The 14,992-nt window shown below is 52.3% G+C and overlaps 1 protein-coding gene across 1 annotated transcript; it reads right to left on the reverse strand.

The window, feature by feature from the left end:
- Positions 1 to 1,719: 1,719 nt before the first annotated feature.
- Positions 1,720 to 13,982, reverse strand: KRT82 (keratin 82). Its single transcript, XM_002823260.2, has 9 exons — positions 13,514 to 13,982; positions 11,529 to 11,737; positions 9,098 to 9,158; positions 8,330 to 8,425; positions 7,788 to 7,952; positions 4,701 to 4,826; positions 3,830 to 4,050; positions 3,551 to 3,582; positions 1,720 to 2,987 (listed from the first exon to the last, which is right to left on the reverse strand). The coding sequence occupies exons 1-9, from the start codon at positions 13,922 to 13,924 to the stop codon at positions 2,767 to 2,769; spliced, it is 1,542 nt and encodes a 513-aa protein (XP_002823306.2). The 5' UTR covers positions 13,925 to 13,982; the 3' UTR covers positions 1,720 to 2,766.
- Between the last annotated feature and the right edge of the window lie 1,010 nt (positions 13,983 to 14,992).

The raw sequence follows: 14,992 nt of genomic DNA on the forward strand, positions 1-14,992 counted from the left end.
CTTTATTTTTTACCAAAAAATATGTTTTTTAAGCGACAAGGTCTTGCTCTGTCACCCAGGCTGGAGTGCAGTGGTGTGATTATAGCTCACTGCAGCCTTGAACTTCTGGGCTCAAGTGATCCTCCTGCTTCAGCTTCCCAAGTAGCTGGTACTGCAGGTGCAGCCACCACACCGGGCTAAAGAAACCTTTAGCTGTGGCTCCTATGACTCCCCTAAGCTCTGTCTTCTCCTCCTTCCAGCCCTAAGCAGCCACAGCTCTGCTTTCTCTGTGGATTCCCATATTCTGGACATTCATAAGAATGGAATTGTAAAATAGGTGGCCTTTTGTGACTGGCTTCTTTCACTCTGCATAATGTTTCCAAGGTTCATCCATGCTGTAGCATGTATCAGCATAGGACTCCTTTATATGGCAGAGAATATTCCATTGTGTAGGTGTGCCATATTTTGGATAGACACTGTGACATGTCTACACAGTGTTGTTTCCACCTTTTAGTTATTAGGAATAATGTTGTGATAAACTGTCATGGGCATGTTTTTGCATGGACATAGGTTTCTGTCTCTCTTGGGTGTATGCCTACGAGTGATAGTGCTGACTCACCTGGTACCTCTGTGGGGACCACACTCAGGAACTGCCAGGCTGTCTTCCACAGTGGCTGCCCCATCTTACATTCTCTACCATCGGCCCCACATACAGTGTCTACTGCGCTTATGGGGTAAACTGGCTGTGACCAGGGCTGTCTCATTCCCCACTGAGTCTCCAGGCCCTGGGTAGCCAGCCCCATAGCAGGTGCTTGAGAGATGCAGACTGAGCCAATGAGAATGTGAAGGAATGGGTTCTGCTGACTATGCTTGCCCTCAGATCTGACTCTAGACTTCCCTTCAGCCCCTGTCCATACAGTCTTCCCTGTGATCCTGTCTCTGTCCCTAGCCAGGCAGTCATGAGCTGCTTCTTGGGGCTCCCATGCTGTTTGGCCCTCATTATTTATGAATCCTCTCGCCGGGAGGCTAAGCATCCTTCCAAGGTTAAGAGGGCGTCTTAGTCATTTCTGCAGCACCAGCCTCTAATGCAGGGCTTGGCGCAGCATGGGTGCTCTTTGGGGACAGTGGGGAGTCATCCCAACTCTCAGGAGAGGGGAGACATAAGGGGGAAAGCACCCCCCAGGAGAGGCTGTTTCAGGGGGTCGGTGAGGCAGAGGAAAGGGGACTGAGGCCTCGCAGAGGGTGGAAGCACTGCCGCCAAATCTCCAGGTCTTGGGCTTTCTAAATGGGGAGAGGAGACTGGAGTGTCCTGGTCCTCCTCACTCCATGGGCTTCCACCATCTTCACTGCTTTCCTGGAGGTATCCAGGCACTGAGAATGGTTCAGGATAGGGACAGAGCCTAGGGCTTGGGGGCTGCTAAGTCTAGACACGATAGAGGACCCCAAGGATTTTCTCTAGGATGTGTATAGGGCACCATATAGTGAGGAGGCCTGTGTGCAATGGGCTTGTGGTTTTTAACATGGCAAGTGACTTGCGAACCATTGGGGTGTGACGTGCAGGTTTTAAGTGTGATTTGTATGGAGCCCTATTTCTTCCGCAGGCCATTTGCAAATTATTTACATGTAGTGTTTCTGTTTGTATAATATTCTTCATTTCTGTTCCTAAGACTCCAGTCCCAAAAAGCTGCTCACCAGTTCCCCCTCAGCCTTATCACACTTTCCACAAAGCAGAGTAAATAATCCTGATTTCTATAATCCACAAACAGAGTAGGTTTATTTTGAACAGAAGCCCAGATGTTCAGGGAAGAGGCCCTGGAGCCCCAGTGGGACAGTCTTGGCATGAGGGGCTTCTGGGAGGTAGAGTCAGCCCACACCTCCTCCATCTGTGAGCTCCTGAGCCAGGGCCTTCAAGTCAGCTGGGGCAGCCCCACATCACTGTCATATCACACTCAAAGCAAAAGGAGCTAAAGGGATGGGGAACAGGAAGGGGCGGCTATGTACAGAAGGGGATGGGTGGAGGCGGGACTAATTCCATTGAGCAAATGATATCTGTTTTTGGTTTTCCATCTGTCCAGTAAACATTCCATATCCCTTTGCCCTTTGTTCTAGGCATTTGCCTGACATCACCTGCCAATGTGAGCTCAGGAGAAAGATTTATTCTCATAGTTTGGGTTCAACATACCTGAGAAAGTAAATCTACTGCCCAAAGGCCACCTCTTGATTCTCTGTGCTGAGAGGACATTGGCAGGTCCTGACAGATCCTGAAATCGTGGCACTTGACTTTGGAATTTAGAGTGGGATTTGGGGGTGTCTCCTTTTGATATTTGCAGTGTGCATGTTTCAGGTGGTGTTAAAGGAAATTCACTTTTCTTAGGGGCATGAGAGCCTGAAGTAAGGGCAGTGTGGAGCCTGTGGTGGGAGAGGAGCTGGCTTTGTGAGGAAACTTCCATGGGATGATCCACAGAGCAGAACTGTGGTGTGCCCATTTGACCTTTTGGGGGTTATTGCCATTCTGCGGTTAAGAGCAATGCATTCTCTTTCTCTGCCGTCTGTCCCCACCATCTGGGCCTAGCTGAGGGTCTGCACACAGGTGAGTGGAAGGTGACTCATGAGGCAAAGGAGGGGTCCTAGGGGCAGCCCAGCTCCCAAGGAGGGAACACTGGAGGGGAATGTGGAGTCAATACAGGGAGGTGGGGTTTTGGAACATCCTTGTCTTCAGCCCTGGTGGGAGTGTGACATCCAGGGCCATGGGGCAGGGGCTCTGTCTCCTGGATGTCTGGGGTCATGCTAACACTTGTGGCTGGGGGAGCTGCCCCCAGCTCCTAGCTTCGTGCTGGAGTTCCGCCCACTCCCACAGCTCAGTAGCCCCTGGGGCTCGCAGGGGACATACAGTTCACCAGTACCCACGATGCTGCAGCCCCCACTGCTCCTGAGAACGCCAGTGCTGAGGACAGGCGTGCTGACCCCACATGGCTCGTACAGGAAGGCGCCTTTGGAGCTGCTCACTGCTGTGGGAACAGGAAGGGGTGCTCAGGGCCCCACACGGTGTGGCTCTCAGTATACTGCCCTGAAACTACTCAGCCAGGCCATTCCTCCCACCTCCTGCCACTCACCTCTACAGACCCCCCATTCCAGCCTCCAGCCTCCGCGTCTCCCACCCTAGCCACATAAAGTGCTTGCAAGGTCCCCATGCACCTCTCTGCTTTCCCTAGAGCCTGGGCAAGGCCAGGCCGGATTCAGCTTCACCCTTTCTCAGTTTCTACTGGTCCCTCCTTCCTAAGCTTGCTTCAAATCCTCTTCCTCTAGAAGAGCATCCTCTTGTCAGGGTGGTTCTTTGTGGCTTCTGGGCCCTGAAGCACTTGGACCATGCAGTTGCAAATCTGCTCCTAGTCTGACTCCCAAAAGATTTGGATAGCCCTTTCCACCAGCCTGGGAGCTCACGGCAGACAGAGCTCTTCCTTTGGGGTAGGGGAGGCATCAGAGGTCTGGGAAGGGGTGGTGTGGGCTGCCTGTGTTGGGGTGATCAACCCCCAAGACCCCAGAGCCAGTGGGGCACGGCTCATCTACTTACAGATATTCACGGGCCCGATGCCTTCGCACAGCCTGGGGATGACAGGAAAAAGAAGACAGGTAACTACATCAAATAGATGCAGGTAAATGCAGCATCTCCCCACTCCCGCCCTCACTGTGGACCATGTGCTGCTGTGGGTTTTCAATGACTGGGTGGGGGATGGGGTGAGAGATACTAGCAGCCGCCGCCAGAGGGCTGGGTAATGGCCACACCTGGTGCCTGTCTTTGACCTCCCCCCCCGCCCCGCCCCCCGCCCCGCCACCTCCCGGAGGAGCTCACCTGTGCTCCTCACCCTCCAGCAGGCGCCTGTAGGTGGCGATCTCGATGTCCAGGCCCAGCTTGGAGTTCATCACCTCCTGGTACTCCTTGAGCAGACAGGCCATGTCCTGCTTGGCCTTCTGCAGAGCCTCCTCCAGCCCTGCCAGCTTGCACTTGGCATCGTTGAGAGCTGCCTCGCCCTGCTGCTCTGCCTCAGCTATGGCACCCTCAAGTTTGCAGCGCTGTGGGAGGGGCACAGAAAAGCATCACTGGGGGCCCTGGAGCCCCAAGCCAGACTCACAGAAGAGCAGAGAGAACACGGGGGTGGCTATATGCCAGGCTCACATTTGCGAGCCTCATCCTAGGATTGCGACATCTGGTTCCTCCAGGGAACTGGGATGGGTTTTCTGTCTAAAATACCTCCAAGAGAACTGGGATTTTCCTCTTAAGTATGCTGAGAAATTTCTGTGGGGCTAATAGGTTTTAAATGCCTAGCTGGTCTTCCCTAGCCCAGGAGAATGGAGTGGGTCTGATTTTATGAACAATTGAGGGTCACCTTGAATTTCAGGATCATAGAATCACAGTCTTTGGGTCTGAAGGGACTGTGGAGCGCATATTTTCTATACTTGCACCTAGTGAAGCATCCTTGCTTTTCATCTTTGACATTGGTCACCTCGTTTCTGTTGGGGACCTGACTATTTCCTGTGGCTGCTCATCCTGCTGTAGGTCAGCCCTTTTGTAGAAAGGGCTTGCTTCTGTTTGAGCAAGGCAGCACAAGTTTATTCCCTCTTCAACGGCACTCACAGCAGGGATTGAACCCGCCCTGCATGGCACAGACTGGCCAGTCAGCCTAGGATGGCTCTCGCAGCAAGAAGGTCCTCCCCAGTCTCACCTGGGCTTTGACATTCTCGATTTCTTGCTGCAGTCGCTGGATCAGCTTGTTCATTTCCAGGATCTCGTTCTTACGGTTGCGGAGGTTGTCACAGTGGTTCCCAGCTGTGACTCTCAGCTCCTCATACTGCCAGGACAGAGAGGTGAGAGCCCCAGGCCCCACAAGGTGGCATCTCCTAGCCTCTTTTCTCACTGTTCCCAGTCTTTTCTCCCGTGACTTCCTAGTTCGGGTGCTCTCTGGTTCTCATACTGGTTCTGCTCCTTTACCTTCTTCCACTTCTGGGCAATTTTGGGGTCCTTTATGTGGGCTGCTTCTGATTCCCATCTCACCCCATCCCCAGCTCCAGGCTTGTTAGATTTTTCTCCAACCTCTGAGATCCCCTCCTCTGTTTAGCTGTTCTGTGTCTGGTCCTTTTCTCTGTCCCAGAGCCCAAGTTCACCTGAGGGCTCTCTCCCTTTTAGATATGCCTCTGGACCTTGGAAGGGGTTTCTGTGCGCAGCCTGGCTTGCCTAACAGACCAAGGACTGCCCATCAGGATGGGTCTGCCCACCAGGTTGAGAACAATTGTATGTTTTCCCTAAAAATAATAAAAAAAAACAAAATTCAATTTATGTCCTACCTTGAGGTAACACTTTTTTATAAAAACCTTTGCACTCTGAATCCAATTTCGGAATAGTAGTGTGTACAGATTACATTTGTAAGTTTTAAAAAATTAGCTGACTTTAGATTTTCTGATAGTGGGTGGGAGCATATTATATAGAAAATGCAAAACGAGAGATAAGCACATAATCACATTCATTGGCTCTTTTGTTATTTGGTTACAGTAGGAAAGTCTGCAGTTGCCCAATAAATATCCATTCTCCTCTTCTTTAAACAGAACCCCTGGCTGGGCTCAGTGACTGATGCCTGTAATGCCAGCATTTTGGAAGGCTGAGGTGGGCAGATCATTTGAGGTCAAGAGTTCAAGACCAGCCTGGCCAACATGGTGAAACCCCATCGCTACTAAAAATACACAAATTAGCTGAGTATGGTGGTGCATGCTTATAATCCCAGCTACTTGGGAGGCTGAGGCAGGAGGATCACTTGAACCTGGGAGGCAGAGGTTGCAGTGAGGCAAGATTGCACCATTCACTGCACTCCAGCCTGGGCAATAGAGCAAGACATCATCTCAAAATAACAAAAAACAAAAAACAAAAATAACAACAACAGCAAAAACCCAGAATCAAATAGAACCCTGCTTTTATTTAGGGTAACAATGAGCCCAGATAAGAGACTATTTCTCAGACTTCCAATCAATGAGATCTATGACCGTGGCTGTATGGGCTTCTGGGTAAGCTCTTTAAAGGGGGGAATGACCCAGTTGGCTTTTTTCGCCTCTGTTCTCCTTGCTGCCAGGCGTAAGCATGTGAGATTGGAGGTGCTGCAGCTTTCTTGGAACATGAGGCAACCAAGAGGATGGAACATGTATTACAGATGGCAGAATGGTGAACTCAAAGGATCCTGGGCCCCTGATGATGTCACAGAACCTCTGTGTCATCCTGGGCAGTCTATTTTGTACTTCAAGCTACTTCAGAAAAAAGTAAAAATTCAATTTTAACTTTTTTTTTTTTTTTTAGAATTTCTGGTCCTGGTAGCCAAATGCAATCTTTAACTAATAGAATTTTCTCTACGATTCTGACTTAGCAGGATGGGAAAATGAGGTGGTTGTAATCCTGAACCCAACATGGCTGACGGTGGTTGCCAGGGGCAACCAGAGGATGGGCCAGCCAGAGTGAAACCTGGCCGTGGGTGGGCCACAGACAGGTTCACCAGAAGCTGACTCCAGGTCAAGTTTTCATACTTCCAACCACCATGGAGATCCAGAAGATGGGCAGAGCATCACTTTGGGCACTCTCTAGGCAGTGGCGCCCACTGCCTTCGGAACAAAGCCAAATGACTTAGCACAGCCCTGCAGATGTGCTGTGACCTGGCCTCAAGCTACCCCTGCAGCCCGATCTCCACAGCACATGGCACTCCAGGCCCCTCACTTTCTGCTGCTGTGTCCTAGCACCCGCTGCTCAGCCTGGCACACCCTCCCCCCATCTGCCCATTGAATTTTATTTGTCCTTCAAGATTAGATCAAATGACAACACCTTTGCCTTTGTGACACAATTTGTTCCCTTTGTCATCAAACTCCCTTTACTTGCTGCTCCAGCTTTGCAATCACTTCCTGCTAGCTGGTGTTTTGGTTTGGGAAGCACCTTGCTGGCCACCCTATTAGAAACTGCACTCCAACACTCCCTACCCTTCCCCTGGTTTATTTTCTTTCTAGCACTTGGTATCACAGTCTAACATACATCCACTGCACTTACGTGCCCTGTTTATCATCCATCCCCCTGCCCCTCCAAGCCTACCCTGGCCCCCAGCTTGTCTCTGGAATGAAAGCGACATGAAGGCAGGGACTAGTGTCTGTTCTGTTCCCTGCTGTATCTCCAGCTACTAGAACTGTGCTTGGCACGTGGTTGATGCTGAATACACAGTGTTGAATGAGTGGACCAATGAGTGCATGCATGCATGGCGCCTTTCACAGGCAGGGCAGGAGAGGCTGAGCTGATGATATTTGTTAGATCTAATTACCCTTAGGGCTCCCCTGCCCTCCAAGCAAGCCCCTAATTATTAAGTCTGAGGCCATCTTAATCACTGTTTCTGCTCTACCATTAGTAGCCACCCCATGCCACTAGCCTCCTCCCACGCCTTGAAGCTTAGAGCCCTCTTTGCCATCATCACCAATTAGTGTTTATTGAACGCTGCCTATGGGAGCACTTCCAGTGAGTCTGCAGGTAAAAACTGCTGGGTGCCCTGACACCCTGATGACAGGCCTGGATTGTCCGGGGCGGGGAGGGGTCCTTCCCACATGCTCTGCAGGGAAGTGGCCTGGGGCCTGGCAGAAACAACAGCAGCTGGGCTTTATGGGATTCTCTGTGTCTGTGGCATGGCGTGGCTCTCATTAGCTCCTCACCCACTTCTGTGGGGAAGGAGTCTGGGGGTCCTCCCCTCCCCTGGTTTGTCACCTCTCCAGTCTCCCTGCCCCCAACCCCCGGGCCTCACCCGGCACTGGTACCAGGCCTCGGCTTCGGCTTTGCTGCGGCTGGCGATGTCGTCATACTGCGCCTTGATCTCAGCGATGATGCCGTCCACGTCCAGCTCCCGGCTGTTGTCCATCTTCACAATGACCGAGGTCTCTGAGATCTGAGACTGGAGCAGGCAGATCTCCTGGGGGCAGGGCCCAGGTGAGAAGGAGTGAGCTCTGAGCGTCCGGGGACAGGAGAAGGGGAGAACCCGTTCTGACCTTCCCAGAGCAGAGTGCATAGAACTCTGCTATGGCTGTTCTGGGCTTCAGTCACCAACTGACTCCTTGTCCCCACCCTCTAGTTGCCCAGAGCTTGGTGGAGACTTTCCCAGAGGGGCCTGTGAGCCATGGCATGGATGATCCAACTTCCATGAGTCTTAACTGCCTGAGAACCGTCTGTACAGTGCAGACCTCTTTCCATGCTTGTCCTGAAATGCACCCACCAGGCGGCCGCTCTGCTGCCCTCTCGATCCCTTGGCTCCAGCCCTGACTAACCACCCAAGGTCAGGGCTGTGAGTACCTCCTCATACAGGCCTTTCAGGAAGTCGATCTCCTGCACGAGTGCCTCTGCGTTGGTCTCCAGGTCAGCCTTCATCAGGAAGGCTGTGTCCACGTCCTGCAGCAGAGCAGGGACAGAATGTGACCTGGCTGGGCCACCTCCCAGGCAAGCTGGTGGCAGTGGGAAGGCGTGGAGCTCACCTTTCCTCACGGACACCCATGGGCAGCAAAGGGGTGATGGAGCCAAGGTGGGGAAAAGGGGGTCCCTAGCCCTGGGACCCCAGGTCTGAGCCTGGCTTCCTGATGGGAAAGGATCTGAAGGGGGTGGGGTTTAAATGAGCCTTAGCAGCAGCCTCTCAAAGCCCACTTTGCAGAGCCTGGGCCTGGAAATACCTGGCTACCTGTCTGAGGAACCATCGCGATTGTTGTCGTACTTGGGGGCTTGCGGAAGAGCTTTTGAGCTTTTGTTTTGGTTTGGCATTGGCATCTGTCCCATCTCCAGCTGCTCGGGCAGGGTTAGACATGACTTTAACCCGGCTTCGGTCTGCATGAGTGGGGAAGTGGAGGCCAGGCCAATGGCTGGCCTTTTGCAAGGGGACAAAGTTGGGGGAGAGGAGGCCGGCCTTCCTCATTCTCAGGGTTAGTGGGGCTGGCACAGGAGTCTGAGGGGCGAAAAACCCTTTTTCAGAGTGGGTGGGCTGCAGACACGTTTGGACTGAGTTCAGGGCTAGGTGGCCTGGGGCAAGGCAGGCCAGCTCGGGGGCTCTGCCTCTCTGAGCGTCCTCCTCACCTTCTTCAAGGCAACAAACTCATTCTCGACACAGGGACGCAGGGAGAGCTCCTCTTCGTATCTGATGGAAAAGGCAGGAAAAAATGCTTTAGTCGGGCTTGTGGATTTTGGAAGAGATCTTGGCATCAGGCCTTTGGGGGCAACTCTGCCTGTCACTGACTGAATGCCCTGGGGAGTGCCCAGGTCCAGCCCTGTCTTGGCAACTCTAGCTCCTCCACCCACTTGAGATGGATGAATAGCCACTTTTCAAGGTTACTCTTCTCCCCATTCCTCAGGAGCCTTCCCCCCCCGATGAGTCCTCCTCTGGGAAGTCCTCTTTAAGGCTACCTTCATTCTCTCTTGCTGCCGAGGAGGTTCACTTCACCTAGTGGCCTCCCCTGGGAACGTAGAAGAAGGCTATGCTGCTGTCCTAGCTGTTTTTTCTGAGTCACTGAAATTCCCGGCTGACCCTGTGCATCCTCCTCGCTGGGAGGGTTCAGAGCCTGGCCTCTACCTGTGGTCCATTTGCAGAGGTAGCAATTATCCATTTTACCAGACCCACAGAGACAGCCAGGCTATTTCCTCAAGCTCCTTGGGGCTCCTGAGCCCACTCACCACTCCCCTAAGGCAGAGGAAATTGGTCAGGGGGTTCAGTTTGATGAACAGCATCAATCCATTAAAAGCTTCTCTGCTTCATCATGCCTATCTCTCTTTTCTTCCAGCAGAACTGCTGCAGCACTGGCCCTGGACTCTGGAGCCTAGCCCCCTGGGTTTGAATCCTGGCTCTGTCCCGTGCAAGCTGTGGGCAAGTTGGGTAAGTGACTTGGCCTTTCTGCCTCATGATGCACAGCTTTGTCATCCATAGAATGAGGCTAACACTAGTTCTGCCTCACAGGGCTGTTGTAAGCTAACATGTCACATGCATTAATACCTGAAGAGTACTAGGACAGTGCCTGGCACAGGCTCTGTACTGTGAAAGTGTTTGCTACTATTCTTAAAATACCAGTTGGACCTCATCCTTCTCCGATTGTCTCACTTTTAAAAGCCAAAGTTCTCATCTTGAGCTGCAAATCCTGTCTCTTAATCTCACCTTGCTACTCACTCCTCAAGAAAGGCATTGCTTCTGCTGACAGGCTGGCCTCCAGCCCTCCCACAGCCTCACTGCATCTCACCTGTCACAGTCTGCTAGAGTTGTCCCCTTCACTTGGCAGGCCCTTCCTCTTTCTTGCCACCCATTCCTGTCCTTTCCCCATTTCCAAAATGGAGGATAATGCCATTGGAATGAGCCATTATCCTCCAAGGGCCAGAGCAAATTGCACCTCCTCCAGGAAGGCTTCCTGGACTTCTGCTCTTTCCCTTTCTTGGGATTCCTCTCCCTTCTGCTCTGTTTGTGTGTAGGTGCAGGTGGTCTGTGCACACTGGACTGGGAAAGAGTTAGCCTTTTTCTTTCAATAGCATCCACACTTTCTAGCATAGTGTCTGGCATTGAGTAGGCATGTGGTTGACACCTGCAGTAAATGTCCCCAACATGGCTCCACTTCACCGACCCAAACGCTTATGACCTGTTGCTCTCAGTATATTTGCCCTGTTTCTCCTCAATAGAAAGACACATGTTTCAACTTGCCTCCCTCTAACATGCACTCCCATAGGACACTGGACTGTCACGGGGCACTAGATTCCCATGGGGCACTGGATTCCCATGGGACACTGGATTCCCATGGGGCACTTGGCCCAGCACCTGGTGAGAAAATTTAGCCTCTTGCAAGCACTTAATTACCATATGCTTATCAACCACCTACTCCAAGCTGTGAATCAGACCTGGAGCTCGTCCTCAGGGGGAGCAAGTATGGCAGAAGATAAAACAGGAACCACAAAGAACTGGGAAGTGAGGCAGAAGGAGCTAGAGCCTGACATGCGGGGAAACGGCAGAAGGGCTGTGCAGGAAGCCAGAGTTGGGGGTGAGAGAAAAGGTGGGCTGTGGTAGCTTGGACATGGAGCAGAGAGATGCTGAGAGGGGTGTGTCAGGCAGGAGAAGCAGCAGGAACAAAAGCCAGGAGGGAAGAGGCCTGGGGATCTGTCTGTGGAATAGGAAGTAGTTCAGGATCTGCAAAGGCACTAGGAAGTAGTTCAGGATCTGCAAAGGCACAACAGGCAGTTTCAGCCGGAAGCTGGAGCTCCAGAAGCCACACATGAAAGAGCTTGTTTTACATAGAGAGAGAGATCTGAGGGCCTTATTTAGGTGGAGCAGTGGGGAGAGAGATGGCAATACACAGCCTCAGAGCTCCCACAGTGTGCCAAGTGGGGTGCCCTGCTGACATGATCCCACCTAACTGTTCTGCCACCCAGTGAACTAAGTTTAGGCTTCCCATTTTATAAATGGGGAATCAGGGCCCAGACTGTTTCTGTCCCTTGCCCCAGGTCCACCAGTGGGGTGAAAGCAGCACTGACTCACTTTTTCTTGTAGCCCTCCAGTGCAGCCTGGAGGCTGCAGAGCTCTGACTCTAGCCTCACGCGGTCCCCGGACACACAGTCCAGCTGCCGCCGAAGTGTGCTGATATAGCCCTCAAAGATGGGCTCGATGTTGGTCTGGCAGCACCTCTGCTGCTGCATGAAGTTCCACTTGGTCTCCAGCAGCTTGTTCTTCTGCTCCAGGAAACGGACCTGCAGCCAAGAATGGAATGTCACCAGGCAGCAGAAATCCTGGGGACCATGACTTAGAGAGGGCAATGGAATGAGTTGTGCCTTCTCTCCCAGCACATGGCTACCAGTGCACTAGAATTTGCAAAAATCAGGGTCTGTGCATAGACTGGCATCTGAGGATATGTGTCTCTGTGTCTCCCCTGCCTGGGAGAGCCTAGTGGACCCCTACCTTCCATTCAGAGGTTGCATGTTGTAGTGGATAGTACTTCTCCAAGAGGCCTGGGCAAGTCCTGTTTCAGCACTGCCTGCCTGCCTCTCTCTATCCTCGTGACCTTGACCAAGACATCCTGTCCCCTCAAGCCTCACTTTGCTTCCCAAAGCTCCTACCTGGGACAGTGTATGGGAAGGGACTCTGTTAACTTCATACTAATGTCAGAGGATGTGAAGCTTGGGGGTCGAGGCTTTCCTTTATGACAGCCTAGGGACACTCGGGAAAAGTCAGATCAAGGGACTCTAAGCTCTTTTCCCCTACTGTACTGCATCCTACATGGCTGTATCTGAAAAAAGTCCAGGTCATAGTAATGTGGACAGCTGCTGACCTCCTCCCTTTTCGTAAAGTGGAAACTGAGATTAGGAGTTGAGTAAGTTCACCATGGCCACCCGGCTGGACATTGACTAAGGGAACGTGGTCTCCAGCCCTTGCTCTGGAATTTTCCATATTGTGCATTGTCTGTCAAGAAAACTACAGAAGTAGCATTGCCCTACTTCTGGTCAGTGGCTGCATCAACAGGAGGCTCCCAGCCTAACAGAAGGTGGTGTGATGTTGTTGCTAATCAGGGCCCATGTTTTTGGAATAAGTTTCTAGCCAGAACTTAATAAGCTTTAGAAATAAAACTGTAAGTTTGACTAAACAAGTTCCTCTGTGAAGCACTTTGTCATATATTACCTCCTCTAATCTCCCACAGTCACTCCTCCCCTTCCTCACTGGACAGCACCATCCAAAGGCCAAGAGGTGAATGGCTTGCATGGGGATTCCGGGTGTAGGAGTAGAGTCAACACCAGTGGCCAGGGCTCCTGACCCCTGGCCCAGGACTCTTGCCCCCTAAACCTTAGGGTCACCAGAAACACCAGCTCAAACTGTGGAATGAATCCTCGCCCCAAGAGCCTCCCTGGGGCGTGGGATGGACCCAGAGGCTGCTGAGGGATGGCAGGCCAGTTCAGCACCTTCTGAAGGCATGCCTTCCTAGCAGCCTTTCAGTGGCTCTGGGGATGACAGATGTAAGACTTCCGTGACCGTCACCTTGTGCCTCTAGCTCTGACTGTCCACTTTCCTCTCATCCCAGGCCTAAATTGATTGGAAATTCTGAGGTCACAGTGCCCGTCCTCACCTTCAGGCTCAAGAGTTGTGACATAGCTCAGGCACACAGAAGGTGGTTCTACTGTTTAAGCCTCATCAGGAAGGGCATTTCTCTGCCTCTCTGGTCATTCCTTTCAGTATTGCTTTGGAAGTTCCTCTTATAGTCTGACCTCAGGCAATCTTGGTGATTGGTGATTTTGTCAGATAATATTCAGAGAAAGATGATATATTTTAAGAAAGACAAGGAAGCAGAAATGTTTAGTGCAGAGTCTGATCTAACTGGCTTTCAAAGGCTGGTGGTCGTGGAATGTGAAAGAGGCCACTGGATAAACTGAGGTTTCCTCAATGTCAGTCTCCTCCTGGTTCCTTTGGACCAGAACAAGACCAGACCCCAGATCTGCAGTGGGTCCTCCCACAGCCCTGGGCCACTTCCTCCTTACCTTGTTGATGAAAGATGCGAAGCGGTTATTGAGGCACTTGATCTGCTCCTTCTCATCCCTCTTTACCCTCTGCACGGTTGGGTCGATCTCCAGTGCCAGTGGGACCAGCAGGCTCTCATTGATGGTGACAGGGGTGATGCAGGCAGAAGGCCCACAGGTGGCCCCCAGTCGGTACCCGAAGCCAGGCAGGGTACCTCCACACCTGGAGGCTACCTGGGGCCTCCCAAAGCCCACATTGCACAGGCTCCGTGAGCCGAGGCAGCCCAGAGCTCGGAGGCCCCCACCACCCCCGGGCCGGCATGGCCCCTTGCTCACTGCATAGTGAGTAACTATCCGGGGCATGACAGCCGAGTATGAGCTGAAACTCTGACTGCCACACCTGGAGCCTGGCTGGAAGGAGTGGTACGACATGGCAGGAGAGACAGGAAGAGAAATGGGGCCCTGGAGGAAAGAACGGGGGCAGGATGATCAAGTCAGGCTCAGGTTCCCCCCTTTTATCTGGTAGGGGGTTGGAGGGCTGAGCTGGGTCAAATCCCAAATCACCATTAAACTAGGTTTATGAGCTTGGGATATTGGCAGAGCTAAGTAGCAAGATGGATAATTAGGGTAGCGAAGAGCAAAGAGAAGGGGCCAATGGTAAGTGCTGCTGGGCCCTATAAAAATCCTATTTGTCCTCCTTCCTTGATTGTGGGGGTGATGAAAGGGGCCAACCAGACAGATATGTTCCATGTATCCAGTGGCTCAGCCTCAAGGAAAGGGAGAGTTGGGACTATGTCATTTCATAGGAGGAGAGGCGTGCCTTGAATTATACACCCTGGCTTCTCTGGGATTAGAGGGCAAGTCCCATATGCTTAAAGATGCTCTGGCTCTTCCCCCAAGGCTGCTCCTAGGCTTTTTTGCAGATCCTCAACCCAAGTGCCCTCTGTGGGCTTCTAGGTGAGTCAGGAAGTTCCCAGGAGGAAGGCTTTTGGGGTGGGAGAAGCCTCCCTACAACAGGCCAGACCTTAACCCTCCTGAGCTCTAGCTCAGTGACCCACTGTCCCATGGGGGTCTTGAAGGTAGACAGGCTCCAGGCATAGACGCTTCCCTACAGGGCCCATCAGTCCACAAATGCTGCAGGGAACTCAAGAGGAGAGGCCTGGTGCTTGAGAAGGGCAGTGGAAGGGACGCTCTCCCCAACACTTCTGGGGCCCCCAGAAGGCATGATTTCAGCATCAGGTCTCGGCTTCCATGTGGCTGTTCCTTTCCCCTTCTGCCCAACCCAGCCTGAGTGTCCCTGAGGTCAACAGAGCCAGCTTTGGCCTGAGGATGCCTCTGGGGAGAGTTGCTGCCCTTGGGAATTTTCAGGTGGATTTGGGATTCAGGTTTTCTTTCCAGCTCAGGTCACAGACACAGATCTTTGGAGATGTCTGAAGTCCCCGCCTCACTCTCTTTCCTCCTCTTTTCCATCAATTGCATCAGTGAAACTTTTGCCATGGC

Source organism: Pongo abelii, chromosome 10 (genome assembly GCF_028885655.2).
Source record: "Pongo abelii isolate AG06213 chromosome 10, NHGRI_mPonAbe1-v2.0_pri, whole genome shotgun sequence".
Classification (NCBI taxonomy): Eukaryota; Metazoa; Chordata; class Mammalia; order Primates; family Hominidae; genus Pongo; species Pongo abelii.